Here is a 19,160-nt window from a genome sequence, read left to right on the forward strand (position 1 = left end):
ACCATGACTCATGGTAACTGGGGAAGGAATCAGCTACCCAGGTCAACCTGAGCAGCCGCAGTGGGTGAGGGGCCCTGGACGGGATGCTTGGAGTGCCAGGGAGGCACTAGAGCGAGAGAAATCAATTGGTTGGTTTTTATTGAAGAGACGCTGCTGCCATAGGGCAGTCAGGGCACAGGTGGCCCCACCCAGACCGTGTTTGCCCTGCCTGTGTATTCAGCCAGCAGGCTCCGGATGAGGAAGCAAAGGGCAAGGAGCCGGCTCAGTTGACAGCTGGTACTGGGCCGAACCAGCTGCAGACAAGGCGCCCTGCACCTGAGCAGCTCCAAGTGACACCGGGGACTGAAGACACTCCCTCCAGGCACTCAACAGGTAAGCTCTCCTAGGTCCTTCGAGCGCGGCGTGAGGGTTTGCAGTTTGTGGCAGGCAGGGACCTGCAGAAACAGGGGTCAGTGAGGGTTGTTTGACACCAGCCCTTGACTCACTGTGTGGCCTTGGGGTCACTGTGTGGCCTTGGGGTCTGTGAGCCTCCGTTTCACCCTCTGTGAGATGGGCCCTTGACTCACTGCGTGGCCTTGGGGGTCTGTGAGCCTCCGTTTCACCCTCTGTGAGATGGACCCGAAGACAGCCTTACCGGAAAGGTCTGCATAGGATGCAACGCTTATATGGGCAGTGCCAGGTGCAAAGCAACAGAAATAGCTCCTATTTGCAGAGAACCACTGAGGGTCATTTTCAGTGTGAAATTTGGGGTGGGGTGGGGTAACCAGCAGTGGGGGAGTGAGGTATGCGATTTGGGGACCTCTGTCAGGACAAGGATGCCCACGGTAAAGCAGACTTTGAGGGTCCCTGGGAGCATTGTCTGAGACGGGGAGGAGAAGGGAGAAGAAACCTTGAGTGTCATTTGCGAGCCTGGCTCTTTGCGCCATTTGCCTTATTTAACACTCGCGGTTGTAATCCCAGCTGCACGACTCCAGGAACTTGCATCGTCTGCAGCCTCGTTCTCTGCCTGGAGAGTCATGATGATTGGAGGGCGGGGGGCCCTGGAGCTTCAGGCTCCTGATCTGTAAAATGGGGTAATAATAGTGCCGAGATCAAAGCCAAGGCCGTGAGGGCGGAAGGACCAGGGCGCGAACACGTGTGCGCGTGACGTATGTGAGCTGTGATTTTTGTTGCTGCTGTCCTGTCGTCTTCTCCACTTACATTTAGGAAGCTGAGGCTGGGCAGGGGGAGGGCACCTCTGGGTCTCACAGAAAGGAGGTCACATCAAGACCAGGACTTGAGTGACGTGGGTGAGGCACTCCCCACAGGAGCAGACTTAAGCAATACCAGAAACTCAGTCACCAGAATAAATGATACTTTAAGGCAATATTTTAAAAATTTTAAACCAATGCCAAGAGATCTATGGTGAGCAGAATAACATGTTAGGTACCGATGGGATAGTCACAGCACTCATTCTGGTTCGTTAAAGGTTGTGTGAAAATATGTTGTTCACCTTGAGGACTAAGTTTTCTGGGTCCTCCTTACATTTTGCACTGGTGGCTCACTCCCCTCACCTCATCCAAGCTGTGATGGCACCGCTTCAGGCCTGGGGTGTGCAGTCCTGCTCCTTCCGTAAATAAGAGGAGAGAGGGGCACACTAAGGTTTAAGGAGAGTGGGCCACCGAGCCAGCGCACCAAGTCCTGGAAGATCCTTTCCCCGAGCGCTCGGAGTCCTGGGAGGGAGGGCTTTTCAGGGAGAAGGCAGGCACTTGGGGAGTGCTGGCCCGCAAGAGCCCACGAAGGCTGGTGTCTGATGGCAGGAGGTGCACGGGGCGGCGTGGAGAGGCTTGGGGAGGCTCGGGGGCCCAGTCCACGCAGGCTCACCCGTCCTCTCCTGTGTGAAGCTGTTGACTGTCAGTGTCAGCAGCGCCTCTGGCCTCTGCCCAGAGCTGGGCGGGAAGTGGTTAAGGATTCGAGTGTCTGAGTCACGTGGAAACAGGTCCGACCCTAACTGCCTCTTCACAGCTTCTGGCCTGGGGACCACTTCTCCACTTAATCACCAAATATGGACTGCGGGCTCACCATGAGCAAGCAGGACAAGCGAGGTGCCTGCCCTCACGCAGTTCACCTTCTGGGGGTGAGGGCACTGCATCATGGTCTGGGAGTCTTTATCTGTGTAATGGGGAGTGACCGCTGCTGCAAGGAAAATGCAGCTGATGGAAAGAAAACGCCTGCCCCAGGGCCAGGACTAGGGTGAGGCCAACCAGGCCCCTGGGGCAAAGCAGGGAGACACTCCCTGGCTGCGCCTGCCCAACCCTGAGAGGGCGTCTGTTTGCATTTGCACCTGGGCCTCTCCCTGATCCTGGCCCTGCCTGGCTCATCATCAATAATTCTTCGGTCAGTGTTACCTGCTGCCCTTAGGTCGACAATGTTTGGGCAATGCTGAGAATAGGTAGTAAGCTCTACGACACTGGGAGCATCAACCATTTATATAAACACTAGAGGCCCAGTGCATGAAATTCATGCACTTGGCGGGGAGGTGTGTCCATCAGCCCAGATTGCAAGAGGGCATAGGTCAGGCCGAGGGACCCCACTGGTGCATTATCAGGGCCGGGACGATTGGCCAGCCTGGGAGGGACCACAGGAGGGCTACAGGGTGTGTCTGGCCCATCTCACTCAGTCCCGATTGGCTGAACTCCAGCAGCAAGCTAACCTACCAGTCAGAGCATCTGCCCCCTGGTGGTCAATGCACATCATAGCGAGCAGTTGAGCGGCCTTAGCATATCATTAGCATATTATGCTTTGATTGGTTGAATGGCTGACCAGACAGCTGGACACTTAGCATATTAGGCTTTTATTATATAGGATAATTGACTAAGACATCAATTAGCACGTATCCCAAAAACACACAGTTCCGTTTTAATGAAGGCACCCCTTCCCCTGGACCCAGGCGGTCCCATAGCAGGATGCAGGGTGGTCAGTCCTCATGCACCCCCTTGTGGAGGAGACAGGAGGTACCACTGCACCTGGCGGTGTGGTGCTGGGGAACTTGGGGAAATGCAGGACCACAGAGCATCAGGACCACAGAGCGTGGGGGAGCAGGTCTGCTCTCTTCACTCACCTTGACCTTGCCTTTGGAGATGGGGGCAGAGGGCTTGTTCTGCTGCGTGTGCCAGCCTGGCCATGTTGGCACCACCCTCCACTGGGGGGTGAGGAGGGCTCACAGTTTGCCTACAGGCCATTGCATCGTTCAAGGCATTTCTGTTTGCTCGGTGACTAATTCTGTCACCATTCACCCTCTGAGGACCTGCCCCTCCCTGTGACAGTCATTTCGCTGCCACGGCTGCAGACTGATTGCTCTTTCTCCGGCCTCTGGGACCGGGTTTGCTGTTTGATGGGTCCCCAGGAGGTGGGCTCACTGTTAACCTGCATGTAAACCCAGCGAATGTCAATCGTGGGTGTAAAGGCCACTGTCACCTCACAGGAGCCCGATGAAGTTGGGTCTGCAATTTCCTCTCTCCGGCCCTCACTTCACAGACAGGAGCGGAGGCATCTGCCTGCAGCTGGTGCCAGCAGGACCTGACCCCAGGCGGAGGGTTTGCTGTTTCATCACCAGGGATGGCTCCCTAACCAGATCTCAGAAAAGCAGGTCCCAGGAGGCCCTGGGCCACCACAAGGAGAAAATCACTAGGTCCAGTCCCGGAGCAGGTCCCTCCACCGCGACACTGGCGAGATTTGGGGCAGATCATCCTCTGCCGCCGGCATCCTGTGCACTGTGGCTGCCCACTCTGAGTCCTGATGCTCAAACCTGTCTGCAGAAATGTCTACGTGTGTGTGTTGGGGGGGGGGCAAAACTACCCCCAGTTCGAGAAACACTGCCTGTGAGTTACTGAGAGTCAGAACGGAGAGCAGCACATTTCTAAGGAGAACGTTTTAATAAGATCACAGAGAGAGAGATCTCCAGTATATCTATACATCTGTCCCAGGACCACTTGGGTGCCCGCCTCAATAACCTTCCCTGAAACACTGGGATGTACAAGGCCTGTTGGGCTGGTGCCATGACCTCTCTGTGCCTCAGTTTCTCACCAGAAACTTGAGTAAATACTAGCATCTAACCCAGAGGGGGGTTGCCCAGGCCAGGGAAGTGAGGACACACTCAACAGTAAACACGCAAGGTGTTTAATGTTGTCATCATGGTGAATACTGGCCCCTTCCACAAGACAAATGCATCCGGAGAGCGCATGCCTTGCTGCAGGCCTCATCATGGTGAGACCGACGGAGGCTGGCTCAGGCCTTAGCTTTCTCTCAGAGGAGGAGGGTGAGTGCTCCCCACTCAGGCAGCCCTTCCGCCGTCCTCCCCAGGGGCACCCACGCCCTCCTCCCTTCTCACAGCCAAGTGGGAAGGCGAGGCTGCCCAGGAGCAAGCATGGCCTGCACATGTTTCAGAAAAGAACGCTGCAGACCAGGTGTGTCTCTGTTTGCAGGCTGACACAACCGGCCAACAAGGCGTGCCCGGGAAGGTTGGGGACATGCTCAGGTGCCCCGGCTGGAAGTGGTTGGTTCCCAGGGCCCTGCCTGCATCTGGGAATCCCCAGCCTGGTTCTGTGAGTCAGGGAAGGCTGCACCCAAGGGGTTCCCAGCCAGGGACACTCGTTCACCCCGAAATACCCAAAACAGTGGCTCTCAGCGTTGGCTGTCATGGAAACCACCTCGAGATCTTGAAACTACAGGGATGCCAGGCCCCAGCCCTGGAGAGGTGATGGGATCGGTCTGGCTGGGGCCTGAGCACGGGATTGGAATGTCACTGGTGATTCTAAAGTGTGGCCCAGTTTGAAGACTGGCCTCAAGGACACAGCCGGGAAGTGGAGAAATAAAGGGACTTCCTCATCTGAATGACCTCCACCCAGAGAAAGATTTACCCCACGTTCTCAAAATGCGAGGCCCTCAAACACGAGTCCAATTTCAAAAACAAAACGCTCTGCCATAGGGCAGCTCATGTTTAATGTCAGCCACGGTCACCAAAGCAAAACAACTGACACCATCGGCTCCTGGGAGAAGGGGCAATGTGACACCACCTTCAGACGTTGCCCTTCTCCAAATAGAAGCGAGCTCTTGCAAATGAAGACATTTTTCTGGATGAAGACCTCTATCTGATTTGTCTCCTTTGTTGGAGACTTGAGAAAACGTCACAGGAATCATTGCCTGAACTGCCCTGAGCCTCAGTTTTGTCATCCGTTAAATGGGGATAAAAAGAGTCCTTACTTCACAGAGTCCTGGAGAGGCTAATAAGGTGGTCAGCCCATCCTGGTTGTAACAGGAAAGTCCTGCCTCCCAGAACACCCTTGTCCCTGGGACAGATGTCACCATCACTGTACCTTACCTGTGTATTTGCTAAAACTACAGCTCTGGGGCCCAAATCTGGCTTTTTGGTGAGAATCTGAAATGCTGGTGGGTTCCTCAGTTGAGTCTTACCATCAGGGAGCTTTCCGAAAAAAAAAGGGGCACTGACAGAAAATCCTATGTAATAAAAGGCTAATATGCAAATTGTCCCCATGGGTGGGAGTTTGACCGACCGGGAGTTAGACTTGCACTGACCACAGGGGGTGGTGTGGAACATGGCAGGTGTCGGCGATGTGGCGCTGGCAGTGGTCGACAGTAGAGGCAATGCCGGCCCCAATGGGCCCCGACAAGTGCAGGACCATGGCTGGATGGTGAAGCAGGCAAGCAGGTGGCACCAGGCCAAGGCGGGTGCTAGTGGGGGCCCCAATCACCCTGCTGGTCGCCCCACAGACAATGACCAGCAGTGGTGGTGGCGGGGGTGGGGCCAACAACCGGGTGGCGCCAGGCCAAGGCAGGTGTGAGCAGGGGCCCTGATCGCACTGCTGGTCACCCCACAGATTGGCCCTGATCGCCGGCCAGGCCTAGGGACCCTACCCATGCACGAATTTCATGTACCGGGCCTCTAGTACCAATAATAATGATGGCGATAATCCTAACCATGGCAACACTTGCATGGGCATCATCGTGTGCCAGGCCCTTCCCAGGGCACCTTGCATAGATTAATTTAATTCTCACAACAACCTCTTAAAATGGGGGCTGTGGTTATCCCCATTATACAGATTAGGAAACTGAGGCCCAGCAAGGCTCAGTAACTTGCCCAGGGTCACGTACTCAGGATGAAGCCTGGCATGGATTCCAAGCTCAGGGTTCATCTCCAGAGCCCACATCCCTGCCTACACACTACACTGCTCTCTACCCAGAGCGCCCAGCACTGGCTGGCACATGGCAGGCCCGTCCTGCACGTCAGATGTGATTATGTCACCGTTCTATTCTTTGTACTAGCTTTTGGGCATTATAAGACTTGCCATTCTGTTGCCAACTTTTAATTGCTAAACTTTTAACTGATGTTTTAATTGTGAAGGTTTAATTGGGAAGCATTTTCTTTGCCCTCCCCAGACGTTTTGACCTCACCTTGTGTAGGCTGAATATTCATTTCTGCTGATACTGACATTGGACAATAGGTGGCCTCAAACATTTTCATAACCTCAAACCCCAACTTGGACTGAATTTAACTTGAATACGAGGAGCTTTAAAGGTTGTATAAAAAGCTGCCTTTAGGGAGACAGAGTTCGGTGTGTGTGTATTTGTGCATGTTGCCTGGGTCACAACCTTTAACCTGGGAGCCTCAGTTTTCCCATCTGTAAAATGGTCGTGCTGATTGGCTGTAAAGGAGTGAATTAGTTTACTGCAAGCAACCCTCTTAGAACAGTTTCTCAACATGGACAGCACTCAGCAAATTTGTTGTTGTTACTATTTGATTAGTATGGTTGTTAGAGCTGTTATTGTCATTATTTTTATACACAGTGGGTTCAAATCCTGGTCAGTCTTACTATGGGTAACATACAATTTCTCAGCCACCTCAATCCATTTATTTGCAAAATGAGTGTATATTACCCAGAGTGATCTTGAGCAGGGATTGATAAGCTTTCCAGAAAGCTGTACATCGATGATAAAAAAAAAATTAAGAAGATGAGTGTGGCTGTCTTCCTTTTTTTTTTTCCTAGTAAAGCACAGAGATTAATTAAAACAAAAGTACACTCTCAGATCAGGGAGTGTGGGCAGACTGGAGAGGTGAGTTGCCTCCATGGCTGTCTTCCAATAAAACCAACATTTGAATTTCATATCATTATGATGAGTTGCAATCCATGATTCTTCTGATTTTTCCAACCACTTTCTGAATGTAAAACCCGTACTTAGCTCACTGGCTGTACCAAACAGCCTGCGGGCGGGCTCTGTCCCTCAGCTGCCATGTGCCGACCCTGGTCTTGAGGATTCAGTGTGATATTCATAATGCCCCCTTTGTAGATGGAGTGATGACCTATTGTGATTACATACACCGTGGATTTTACAAATAGAAAAACTGCGAAATACCGAGTGTCCTGTATGTGTTAGTGCTGCTCAGCTTTATTACCTGGTGCAATTAAAGAGCATGTCAAATCCCCAGATCCTGTTATCTACCAGATCCCCTGAGAGAACGGGAGGTGAGATCTACGACCCTTTCGGGCCTCAGTAATTTCTGCCAACTTGACGTGTCAATTTCTGGGGCATAAAAACTCACACGGCGGGCGAGAGGCCCATGGGACCCTTGGAGGTGCACTGGCTGCTTTCAGACAGAAATCAGGCCTGGCTTGTATTCTGAAAGCCGCCAGAGCAGGTGGGCCAGCGGCCAGGTGTTGGAGGTGGGGCTCCGCTGGAATCGCTTGCGGTGTGTGAAGTGGTGTTCAGGTAGCCAGGCAGCAGGTCTAGAGCAGCTGGAAGAGCCACTCCTGGGACCGGACGGACTCTGGGTCAGACCCGCGCTCGGCCACGTGTCCTGGGTGGGTTTGGGAGACTCGACTCCCTCCTCTCGAGGGAGGTGATAAAGCGAGGAGCTACCCAGCGGTCAGGAGCACGGCAGCCTGTGTTTGCATCTTGCCTCTGCCATACACCTGGGTGACCTTTGGGACGTAATGGAGCCTCCTGGGACTCCGAGCGAGACGATGACACCTGTCTCACAGGTGCTGTGGGGCCACATGAGAAGATGCAGGAAAGGCACTTGGAAATCAGAGCGGGGAGGACAGCATGCTAAGTAATTGCTGGCTGTTATTGTGATTATAACAAGCCTCAGAGGCTCAGCAATGGTGCGGGCTTGCCTGGCCCAGCATGCCAGGTGAGGGTAGTTACCAATGAGGCGTCCCTCCCTCCAACCAATAAGTAATGGTTAGCACGTGATACGTGTAAATGCGGCTCGGAGAACAGGAGATGCAACGGTGGGTAAGACAGACAGTCCTGCCCTCGTGGTTCTTACGATGTATTGGGGGAGGGGGGCAGAAGTTACATATTCAGTTTTGCCCTCCAAGTCTGGGCCAGTCGTTACTTGGGCCTCTTGTCCTCTACCGTGGCCCCCTCTTGCTATGTTAGCAATTTATTTTATTCATAGCATCATATCCTGTGTCTTTTGTTTAACAAACACTTCTATATCGCTTCTTATGAGCTAGACATTATTCTAACCACTTAGCAAGAATTAATTGATTTAGTACGTAGGATTCCTGTGAGGCACCGAGAGGCTAATTCACTCACCTGAGGACACACAGCGACGAGAGGCAGAAAGAGGGTTGAAGCTCAGGTTGTCTTGCTCCAGCTTTGTGCTCATAACCACCTACCAAGCTGCCTTGTCATCAGAAATGGCCTGGTTTGTGGGTTTCTTGTTTATTTGTTTATCGTTTGTCCACCCACCACCACCACCCCCCCACCCCCAGGTTGCAGCTCTGTGATGTCAGGGGCCTTATCTCTTTAATTCATAGTTGTAACCCTAGTGCCTGGGCAGCATAAGATGCAGAGTTGGTGCTCAGTATATATTTGTTGAATCAGTGAATGAGGAAAATATAGCCAAACAAATTAAATATATAATTACAAGTAGTGCCGAATGCTATAAAAAAAAAATCTTGTGCTAGGACGGGTTTTAACAGGGAGCCTAATTTAGTTTGAGGATCAGAGAATGCTAAAAATTGTAAGTATTCCTTTAATTATCTTCATCCTAAAATCTCCTGGGTATAAAAGCTGTGACCGAGAGGGAAGAAATGCTACCCACACTGAATACACTGTTCATCACGATAAATATTTACCCCAGAAATGAAACGCAATTGAAAACCGGGGCTGCATTTGACTTGAACTTGGTAGATTAACGGTCTAAAATGTCTCTCTCCCCCAAATAAATGTAGGCCATTGTGATGACATGCCACAGTCACCTGTCAGGTCTCTACTTTTGTTTGTCTTGAATTTTAACTTCTCTCTCTTTTTTCTCTCTTGCAGGAACCATGGGTAACCAAATGAGTGTTCACCAAAGAGCTGAAGAGCAAGAGAACGATTCAGAAACAGACACTCATGAGGTAGAGTAGTTGCGGTCACTGGACATGAGCTACCACCAGGCAGAACAGGGGGGAGGGGAGGGCAGGAGGCAGGGGGGATGAATAAATGACCTGCTCAGTGCTCACTTCATGGGCCCGCTCTCCCCATGGCTTGTCCTGTTGCATTGAAACCTCCGGAATCCATCACGGAGCTTGGCAAAAACGCAGGCGCTAGGGCCCCACAGAGACTCCCTGAATCAGAAGCGGCAGGGCTGGGAGCCTCGGGATCCTGTGTCTTTAAGGACCTCCAAGGTGATCCCTCTGGAGCCCATGTGACACCTGCTCCAAGGTGGGTTTGGGCCAGTGGTTCTCAACTGGGGGTGATTTTGCCCGTCCCCACCAGGGGGCACTTGGCAATGTCTGGAGACATTTCTGGTCGTCACAACTCAGGTAGCGCTACCGGCCTAGTGGGAAGAGGCCGGGGATGCCACTAAACGTCCTTCCATGCACAGAACAGGGGTCAAATGTCACCGTGTGAGGATGACAGCCTTGGGGACAATCCGTCGTTCAAAGCCTCGCTGCACATCAGAATCAGCCAGGAGCCAGCGGCCACCCAGGACCAAGTGCATAAGAACCTGTGAGGGAGGGAGGCCAGAGCCCCTCGCCTGTTGCTTGTGCAGCCAACGGGGGAGGGGGCTACTCATTTAGGAATTTGTCTTTGAAAGACTTCTCTGGAAGGCTTCTCCTCAGGTCTCCGTGGCCAGGGAGCGGAGAGCCGGCACTTCCACCATCAGGGTGTCAGAGATGGCGTCAGTGTGAGACCTGGAATTCCTCCAGGAGGAAGATGATGCCTGTGAGCGAGCACTGATCAGATCACAGGGGGAATTCCTGCTTGGAATGGAAGGCTGGGTTTGAAGAAACGGCTGAAAACTCATAGCGGGTGTTCAACCTGACCGCACACTTTCATTACCTCGGACTTTAAAACCCTGAGGGCTGGCCCCACGGCCAGCGAAACCCTCCGGATGGGCCCGGCAGCAGCAGGTTCTAAGCTGCCCGGTGAGTCCATGTCTGGCCCGGGAGCCTCTGGCCTCCAGGGCGAGGCGGTCACAGGGAGCCGAGCCGTGTGCTGAGCCCATGCGGAGGTGCGGGCTCTGCCCAATGTGCACTGCCAAGAGGTTCCCGACTCTTACTTCCATCAGGAGTTGGAAAACAGTGTTGATGGAATCTCCTGATTTTTAAATATTGGCAACTGATTCCAAAATGCTTTTTTAAAATTCTGTGAGCCAAATAAATCCACTTTGCACCCCAAGTATTGGCCCCGGGAAGCCGGCTGTAACCTCGGGGCCACATGGTGACGTGGGCTTGATGTTTCACTTTCGTGAATTCTTGGTAGAGTTCACGATAAACTCCAGAACACGGGCTTACTTTAAACAACGAAAACCATTTAAAAAAATGTAAAGAAAGGAAAAGTCTTCTGTGTCCCCCCAGGAAGGCCCCACCTTTTAGCTGGTTGCTGCTGTTTAGTCTTTTTGTTTTTATTTTTCTCTGCACTTATTAATGGCTTACACTACTAACAGAATCAGCAAAATAAGACACAATGTGCAAAGCACTTAGCATAACATTATTCTTCAATTAATGTCAACTATTAGTGGTATAATTCAGATGATTTTATTACTTAACTGACATGACATACCATTATTTTCTCTATTGTGACTTTTTGCTTTCCATGTGTGTATATGTGTATGTCTGTATGTGTGTACACACACACACACAATCTTCTTTAATATCTACAATAAATAACAGAAAATAAAAATATCAGGTCAGGGCCCTAAAACTGGAAAAAGGCTGCAGCATGAGATGAGGGGAGTGTGGAGCAGGCAAAGGCTGCAGTGAGCTCCCTGGGTGTGACAGGTGTGTTGACTAAGGGCCCGGCTGTGTGTGCAGGACGGTGGGGCGAGGTTAACCTCACAGGCTTCGGAGTCACGTGCTGATCAGAATGTTCCCCACTGATCAGTCAGCCTGGGCGTTCCATCGCCCGTGGGTCCCCCCCTGCTGCGCCCACGGGCTCCTGAGCTGAGACGCAGACAAGGGGTGTTCTCAGGGTACCGGGAATCCAGTCTTTAGGGGGGAGATGGCATTTCTCGGAGGGAATGCTGGGAGTTCCCAGAAACACGGCCTTTAAATTAAGTTTCATCTTGGGAGGCACCCTGTAGCCTTGAGGTTTGACTTGACTGATACTGACACGTGTCTGTGCAGGTGGCGTCGAAGAGGGACTGTGTTCACAACGGGACGCCCGTGATGGTGTCGACCTACACGGTTCAACTCTACGACGAAGGTCAGTGCACAGGGCCTCTCGGGGCCGGGACTGCTGATCCTGGTGACGGGGAAATGAGATGGAGGATCGGAGCCACGGGCTCACCTGGACACACCTGTGTCTGTCGCCGGGGGTGCCTAACAGTGTCCCAGCGGGTGGTTTACGCCACTGAAATGGGTTGTCGGGCAGTGCGGAGGCCAGAAGTCCCAGCTCGAGGTGTCGCAGGGGTGGCGCCTTCTGAGGGCTGTGGGGGGCCTTTCCCTTCTGAGGCCTGTGGGGGGCTGTTCCCTTCTGAGTGCTGTGGGGGGCCGTTCCCCACTTCTGTGCGAGCTCCTGAAGCCTCAGGCTTCCTCGGCTTCCACGTGGTGTCTGTGTCCCCAGAGCATCGTCCTTCCGTGCGTCTGTCCCTGTGTCCAAATCCCCCCTTGTATAAGGTGTGGTCACACTGGGTTTTCCTCCTCAGTGACCTCATCCGTACCTGGTCATCTGCAAAGGGGGTCACGCAGTGCGGAGGCCGGAAGTCCCAGCTGGAGGTGTCACAGGGGTGGCGCCTTCTGAGGGCTGTGGGGGGCTGTTCCCCGCTTCTGTGTGAGCTCCTAGGACCTCAGGCTTCCTCGACTTCCACGTGGTGTCTGTGTCCCCACAGCATCGTCCTTCCGTGCGTCTGTCTCTGTGTCCAAATCCCCCCTTGTATAAGGTGCGGTCACACAGGGTTTTCCTCCTCGGTGACCTCATCCGTACCTGGTCATCTGCAAAGGGGGTCACGGGCACTGGGGGTGAGGACTCCATCCTCTGTGGGCACACAATTCAACTCGAACAGCTCTCAGCTCTCCTGGTTTGGGGCAGCTGAGGAGGCTGAGATTTACGGCCGATGAGATGAAAGCATCAGAGTAAAATCACCCAGTGTGGCGTGTGGAGGCAGACAGGCCCCCTGGTTAAAACCCCTGCTCTGACCTTCCCTGTAAGCCGAGCCTGGCTCCCTCCATCACTGTGCAAGCTGTGCCCGTGTCCCTGACTCCCAGAGGGGTCCTGGGCCAGAGCATCCCGGCCACAATGGGAACCGTTAGACCTGCAGATTCCGGGGCCCCAGCCAGACCTCCTGGGTCAGAAGTGCTGGCGGTGGTGACCCCCCATGTTTTCTCGCATGTCCTCCAGGGATTCAGACTCTCCCTCAGACCCCTGCTTCTGAGGCCCGGCGGGCGCCTCTGGGCAGCACAGAGAGGACTGGAATCGCTCCGTCTAGAACAGTGGTTCTCAACCTTCCTAATGCCACGACCCTTTAATAAAGTTCCTCATGTTGTGGTGACCCCCAACCATAAAATTATTTTCATTGCTACTTCATAACTGTAATTTTGCTACTGTTATGAATCGTAATGTAAATATCTGATATGCAGGATGTATTTTCATTGTTACAAATTGAACATAATTAAAGCATAGTGATTAATCACAAAAACAATATGTAATTATATATGTGTTTTCCGATGGTCTTAGGCGACCCCTGTGAAAGGGTCGTTCGACCCCCAAAGGGGTCGAAACCCACAGGTTGAGAACCGAAGGAGCCACTCAGCTCCGGGCTGGCTGCCCTGCGGGAATCCCTCAGCCGATAAGAAGAGGTTGCAATGAAAGCCAGATTTTAGGAATTTCAAATGAAGTTCTCCAATTCAAAAAAATCTAAACACTGCGGGCCAAACCCTAATCGGGCCACATCATAAATGCCAACCTCTGCTATTGTAGTTTTTTCCTACTTCACATCTCTTAACAAAGGTCGCTTCTTTTTTTAATCACCACCACCAGGTTATCCCAGCAGGAAGCGTTAAACATGTAAACCCTATAGCCAACTCCACGAGTGCTTGCTTGGCTCCGGGCTCACCAGGCATCCTGCCCACGATAAGGTGTTCCCGTGTGTGTGTCCACAGGGAGGGGCCACCTGGGTGGGAGGTCACCAGTGGCCTGTCCCCTTTTCAGCTCTATTTTCTCCTCTTAAACCAATAGACTGCCCAGGGGGTTAAATCATGAGTTATTTTTATTTTATTTTAAGTTTAAATCCTCACCTGAAGATATTTTCCCATTGATTTCTAGAGAGAGTGGAAGGGAGAGAGGATGGGGGGAGAGAGAGAGAGAAACATTGACCTGTGAGAGACATATCGATTGGTTGCCTACTACATCCACCCCTATGCCCCTCCCCAGGGCTGGGGAACCTACAACCAAGGTATGTGCCCTTGACCAGGAATCAAACCCTCAACCCTTCGGTCTGTAGGCCAACACTCTAACCATTTAGCAAACCAGCCACAGCCATGAGTTCTTTTTAAAATGACCTCTGAGAAGATAATCCTTCCTCCAAAGTTCTCAATATTGTAATACAAACTGTATATATTTTTTAAATATCTCATTAGAACTCTGATGAAGCAGCTTGGTTTGACTCAGAATACTCGGTGCCTAAATGATACCCATACCTGAAACTTCTCTGGCCCAGATTCTCAGATTTCTGAGGATAAACTAATGCATTGCATTTCTATTTTTAAAGTCTTTCCAGAGCCCTCGGGTTTGTAGGCTGACCCCTTGGAATAACTCGTTGTTTTATGACTGATATCTAGGAATGTAAGCTGGTGATTGTAGGAATAATATGTAAATATTATGAAACAACTGATGTTTACTGAATACCCACCACCTACCACCTGCCGTGTTCAGTGTCTTCCAGGAAACATGTCATTTAATCCTTACAGCCACTCTGTGAAGAAGGCACTGTGATTTCCTTGCTCATTTTATAATCATATTGAGGCACAAAGAGAAGACGTAGCCCAGTGGCTCTCAACCTTCTGGCCCTTTAAATACAGTTCCTCATGTTGTGACCCAACCATAAAATTATTTTCGTTGCTACTTCATAACTGTAATGTTGCTACTGGTATGAATCGTAATGTAAATATCTGATATGCAGGATGGTCTTAGGCGACCCCTGTGAAAGGGTCGTTCGACTGCCAAAGGGGTCGCAACCCACAGGTTGAGAACTGCTGACGTAGCCTGACCAGGTCAGGTGTTTCATAAATGACGGGCTCAGCGTTAAACCCAGGCCCTTCCCATCCACAGTGTGAATTCTTTAACAATTGCCCTGAGCTGCCCTGGAAGCCAGTGCTCAGTCCCCCGCGGGATAGCATGACTTTCTTAGGAAAGAAAACCGGGCACCCGGCACACAGTGTCTTTCCTGCACTGAAGAGGTCAATGTCCCTCCCTCCTGACGCCGGGCTGCCCTCGGCCTGTACTTGATGCCGTTTCATCTTCTTTAAACTCCTGCACGTTTTTTTTCATGGAAAGTGAAACTCTTTGGTATGTCGTCTGTTTGCTCTAGGAGAAAACCTTTTATTGAAACCAGATTCAAGATGGGCTGGGTTTTCCCAAGCTTCCTCCTAGGGAATGAAAGCTCGGTTCTGCTCATCGGAAGGGGAATTTTATTCTTTCCAGAATAACGTCAGCAACGCAAGTAAACTATCCCCATCTTTGCAAGAGCATAAAACCTGTCACTCCAATGGGTTTTTATTTTAATTTTTTACTGATTTTAGAGAGAGAGGAAGGGAGGCAGAAAGAGAGACACATCAGTGTGTCATTCCACTTATTTATTCGTTCATTGGTTGGTTCTTATATGTGCCCTGACCAGGGTTCGAACCCACAACCTTGGCATGTCGGGACAACGCTCTAACCAACTGAGCTACCCGGCCAGGGTTCCAGTGGATCTCCTTCTGCTCACTCACGCAGATTGGATTTGTGTGTGTGAGTATGTGTATGTGTAAGTTAATGTTTTCAAACATGTTTGTTTTTAATGTTTATCTAAGGCAGCGGTTCTCAACCTGTGGGTCGCGACCCCTTTGGCGGTCAAACAACCCTTTCACAGAGGTCGCCTAAGACCATCCCGCATATCAGATATTTACATTACGATTCATAATAGTAGCAACATTACAGTTATGAAGTAGCAACGAAAATAATTTTATGGCTGGGTCACAACATGAGGAACTGTATTTAAAGGGCCAGAAGGTTGAGAACCACTGATCTAAGGTCACAAAGGACTGTAATCTCATTTCCCCAAGTGGATTTCTTTCCTCTTAATGAGAAGACAAAGTGATTTTCACTTCTATCCAGCTCCTTAGAACTCACTTCCTCCCATTTCGTTCTCTTCACCTTCTTTCCTCCCATACTAACTGCCTCCCAGGCAGACTTGAAGAGCCTGGAGACTCCATTTCAAGGAGAGAATTGGTTGCCACTAATTGGCTAGTGAAATAGGTACTGACCAAGCCCCTGAAATTCTCTCCAAGTCACTGAGTATGTACATAATTTAAATTGGCATAAGTGAGTCAGGGGCGGGGTGGGGGGATTGTTAGCCCTGTAATGGTAAAGTCCAGCTTCAGGCAGAGCTGGATCCAGGTGTCCAAATGCTATCCTTGGGCCTCTCTCTGCTCCTTGATCTTCTGGCTCTGTTTTCATCTGTGTTAGTGTCATCTGTGGGCAAGCATTCCCAAAAAGGGATGGCCAAGGCCACCAGCTCCGACGTACCCCTTACTTGTTTGCCAACCCAAGCACAAAGGGCAAAACTCTGTTCTAATGGCAAAACCCCCAGGATTTGATTTGTCTTGCTCAGGTCATGTGCCCACTTGGGAGGTGAGCATTTTAGCAAGGGAAATAGAAGCTCCAGGGCATGGGCGTGGGTATGCACTCACCCAATTTAGGGGGCAGAGCTTCGATGTCATGGAATGTGCCATGTAAGGAGTCCTAGATCTCACAAGTTATCAAAAAACACTTCACCCATTCTCTGATATCAAGAGCGATGGTTTGCATCTGTTGTAATCTCTAAATGCATTGAAGTCTCGTCTGAATCCCGGGATGTAGGAAATGCATCCTTGATCAAAGCAATATATTGACATTTTAAAAAAAATCTGTCCACAGGAAATGCTTTTCAGAGCCGTTTTCTGCGGCTGTAGCACTCGCCTCTGTTCCTCTGGTTTCCAGCCAGAGAGAGAGGAAGAGAGGAAAGGGACCGAGAGAGATCAGTGATGCTCTTGGCATTTTGAAAAGCCCTTCCTTCTTCTGAATCGTAGTCTCTCCCTTTCTGTCAGCTGTTTCCTTTTCTCCTGGCATGGACCAGCCCCGCAATTCATTTATATTCACTCTGACACTTCAGCCGCTTACTGGCTTTCTTGGCACCCGACACACTCATCTATCACTTTCTTACTCCCGCGCTCCCCCTCCCTCCTGTCCCCCCTGAGAGTAACATTGACCGTGATGATGGATTCCGGGACCACAGGGAAAAGGCTAAGAAGAGCTAGAAGTTATGGTCAATGTTCCTGCAGGCGGTTCCTTGAGGTCTGAGTTTAGGAGGAAACCCTGGTGCTTGCCATGGGTCCCCGGTGGGTTTCCTCTGTGCTCCTCGGAGCTTAATGGGGAGGCTGCCCTTCTGCACAAGAATCCAGCGCTCTCTCTCTCTCTCTCTCTCTCTCTCTCTCTCTCTCTCCATGTTTGTTCCTGACTGTAGACACTGGGAGATACTAGAATTTGGCAACACTTGCTAATGGGTGGATGTGTGTAGTATGCCTCACTCCATGTTCATGCCCACCATGAGCAGACCAAAAGATCCTCAGTTCCCCCTTCTCTTTCTCTCTGTCTTCCTACAATCAGATATTTAAGAAGTAGCTGTCACCCAGACGGTGTGGCTCAGTGGTTGAGCATCAACCCATGCAGGAAGTCACTGGTTCGATTCCCAGTCAGGGCACATGCCCAGGTTGCAGGCTCAATTCCCAGTAGAGGGCGTGCAGGAGGCAGCAGATCGATGTTTCTCTCTCTCCCTCTCCCTTCCTCTCTCTCTCTCTCAAATCAATATTTTTTAAAGCAGTAGCTGTCAGCAAATTATAAAGCAGAAAGCAATGTTGGCAAAGGCATGGCAGAAACCTTAACAATAATCACAGTATCTGCCAACTACCAAGACCCACTATGGAAAAGGTGGTGTGCCAGGTCCTTGGCAAGAGTTTTCTCCTTCAAACGCCTCAACAGCCCTGCACGGGAGCTACTGTTATTCCCATTTTACATACGAGGACATTCCAAATGTTTAGTGACTCGTCCAAGGCCATACAACTGAGCAGTAGAAAATCTTGATCTTTAACTGTGGTTCCAAAGTGTGTGGTACATCACATTGCTTTATAACAGGGACCTAGAGAAGAAGGCAGTTGAAGGTCAATGCATAGGTCAAAGTGAAATAAATGGATGCCGGTAGCAGAGTCCTCCTTGCAGAAGGGGCAGTCCCGGGCAGCTCACCCCCTGTGTCTGACCCCACATGCCTGAGGCCACGCGGGCCTGGGGTCTGAGTTGCTTTCTTGTGTGGACATCTGCTCTTCTAGCCTTAAAATAGAAACTTCTGAGTCTTCGTTTTTGAGATCTGTTAATATTCTCAGCAGATTTCTAATCGTAACCTCCGTGGCTGTTTCCTCACTCATGAGTCCTGACAATAGCTAGTGTTCCAGGCACTGTTGTACGTGCTCTAAGAATGTTAACTCACGCATCTTCCTAACAAAACGCCTCCTTTTACCAGACCGCGAGGCACAGGACAGGTAAGTTACCTGGATTCAAATAGGCATTCGAGCTCAGTGGTTCCCAAATGCGAGTCGCCCCCCTCCCCACTTCCCCGTCCTTCACCCTCACCTCCCATCTGCCACTAGGGGGCAATTGGCAGTGTCTGGAGACATTTTTGGTTGTGACAACTTGGGGGCGCTACTGGCATCTGGTGGGTTGAGGCCAGGGATGCTGCTAAACACCCCAATGCATGAGGCGGGCCCCGTAACAAAGGACCCACCCAGGTGCCAGGAGTCCCAAGGCTGAGCAGCCTCTTCCAGATGGGGAGCCCAGGCTCCTCCTGCTCCTGCCTCCCAGGGGACATCAGGGACAATGTGCGCCTCAGGGGTCCCTGCGGAGGTGCCGGAGGTCCTGAGCCTGAGCCTGGGGAATGCAGCACCTGGCAGGGGCTTTCCACCACGGCTTCCTCCTGGGACCTTCTGTCCCTCTCTCCCGGGAGGAGTAGGGTCCGGGGACAGCTGACAGCCACCCTCTGCTCTGCAGGGTGTTGGCCACGGGCCGTGTGCGTGGTGGCATTTGTGTGTGAAGCGGGTGTCGTCCGTCACCCACCCTTGCGTTTCCTCTCGGGCTGGGCTGAATGACGGCTGTGTGTATTTGTGTTTGCAGTGGATTTGGGAATCAGCATCCAGGAAGACAGTGCGGCCGCTTCTTCCCCCAAGACAGTGGAGACCAGCGCCGTCGCGGGTGCCGGCGGGAAGAATCTCGGGAAGGAGGCCAAGCCCCGGGCACCAGCTGCTAAATCGCATTTTTTCTTGCCTCTCTCTCGGCCGGTACCAGGGCGTGCTGGAGACCGAGGCGAGGATTCAACCGAGCCACCCCGCGCGCCAGGGCGGCCTGATGTCAGCTCCGCGGGCGGCCTAGGGGACAAAGGCGCG

At 51.6% G+C, this 19,160-nt stretch overlaps 1 protein-coding gene across 1 annotated transcript in view; it reads left to right on the forward strand.

The window, feature by feature from the left end:
• Positions 1-214: 214 nt before the first annotated feature.
• Positions 215-19,160, forward strand: part of BCAS1 (breast carcinoma amplified sequence 1) — a 45,210-nt gene continuing 26,264 nt past the window's right edge. The window contains exons 1-4 of the mRNA XM_014536329.1: positions 215-372; positions 9,331-9,407; positions 11,622-11,700; positions 18,892-19,155. Of these exons, the coding sequence (XP_014391815.1) occupies positions 9,336-9,407; positions 11,622-11,700; positions 18,892-19,155 (415 nt within the window). The 5' untranslated portion in view covers positions 215-372; positions 9,331-9,335. The remainder of the gene's footprint in view (positions 373-9,330; positions 9,408-11,621; positions 11,701-18,891; positions 19,156-19,160) is intronic.

Source organism: Myotis brandtii, unplaced genomic scaffold (genome assembly GCF_000412655.1).
Source record: "Myotis brandtii unplaced genomic scaffold, ASM41265v1 scaffold1606, whole genome shotgun sequence".
NCBI classification, from domain to species: domain Eukaryota; kingdom Metazoa; phylum Chordata; class Mammalia; order Chiroptera; family Vespertilionidae; genus Myotis; species Myotis brandtii.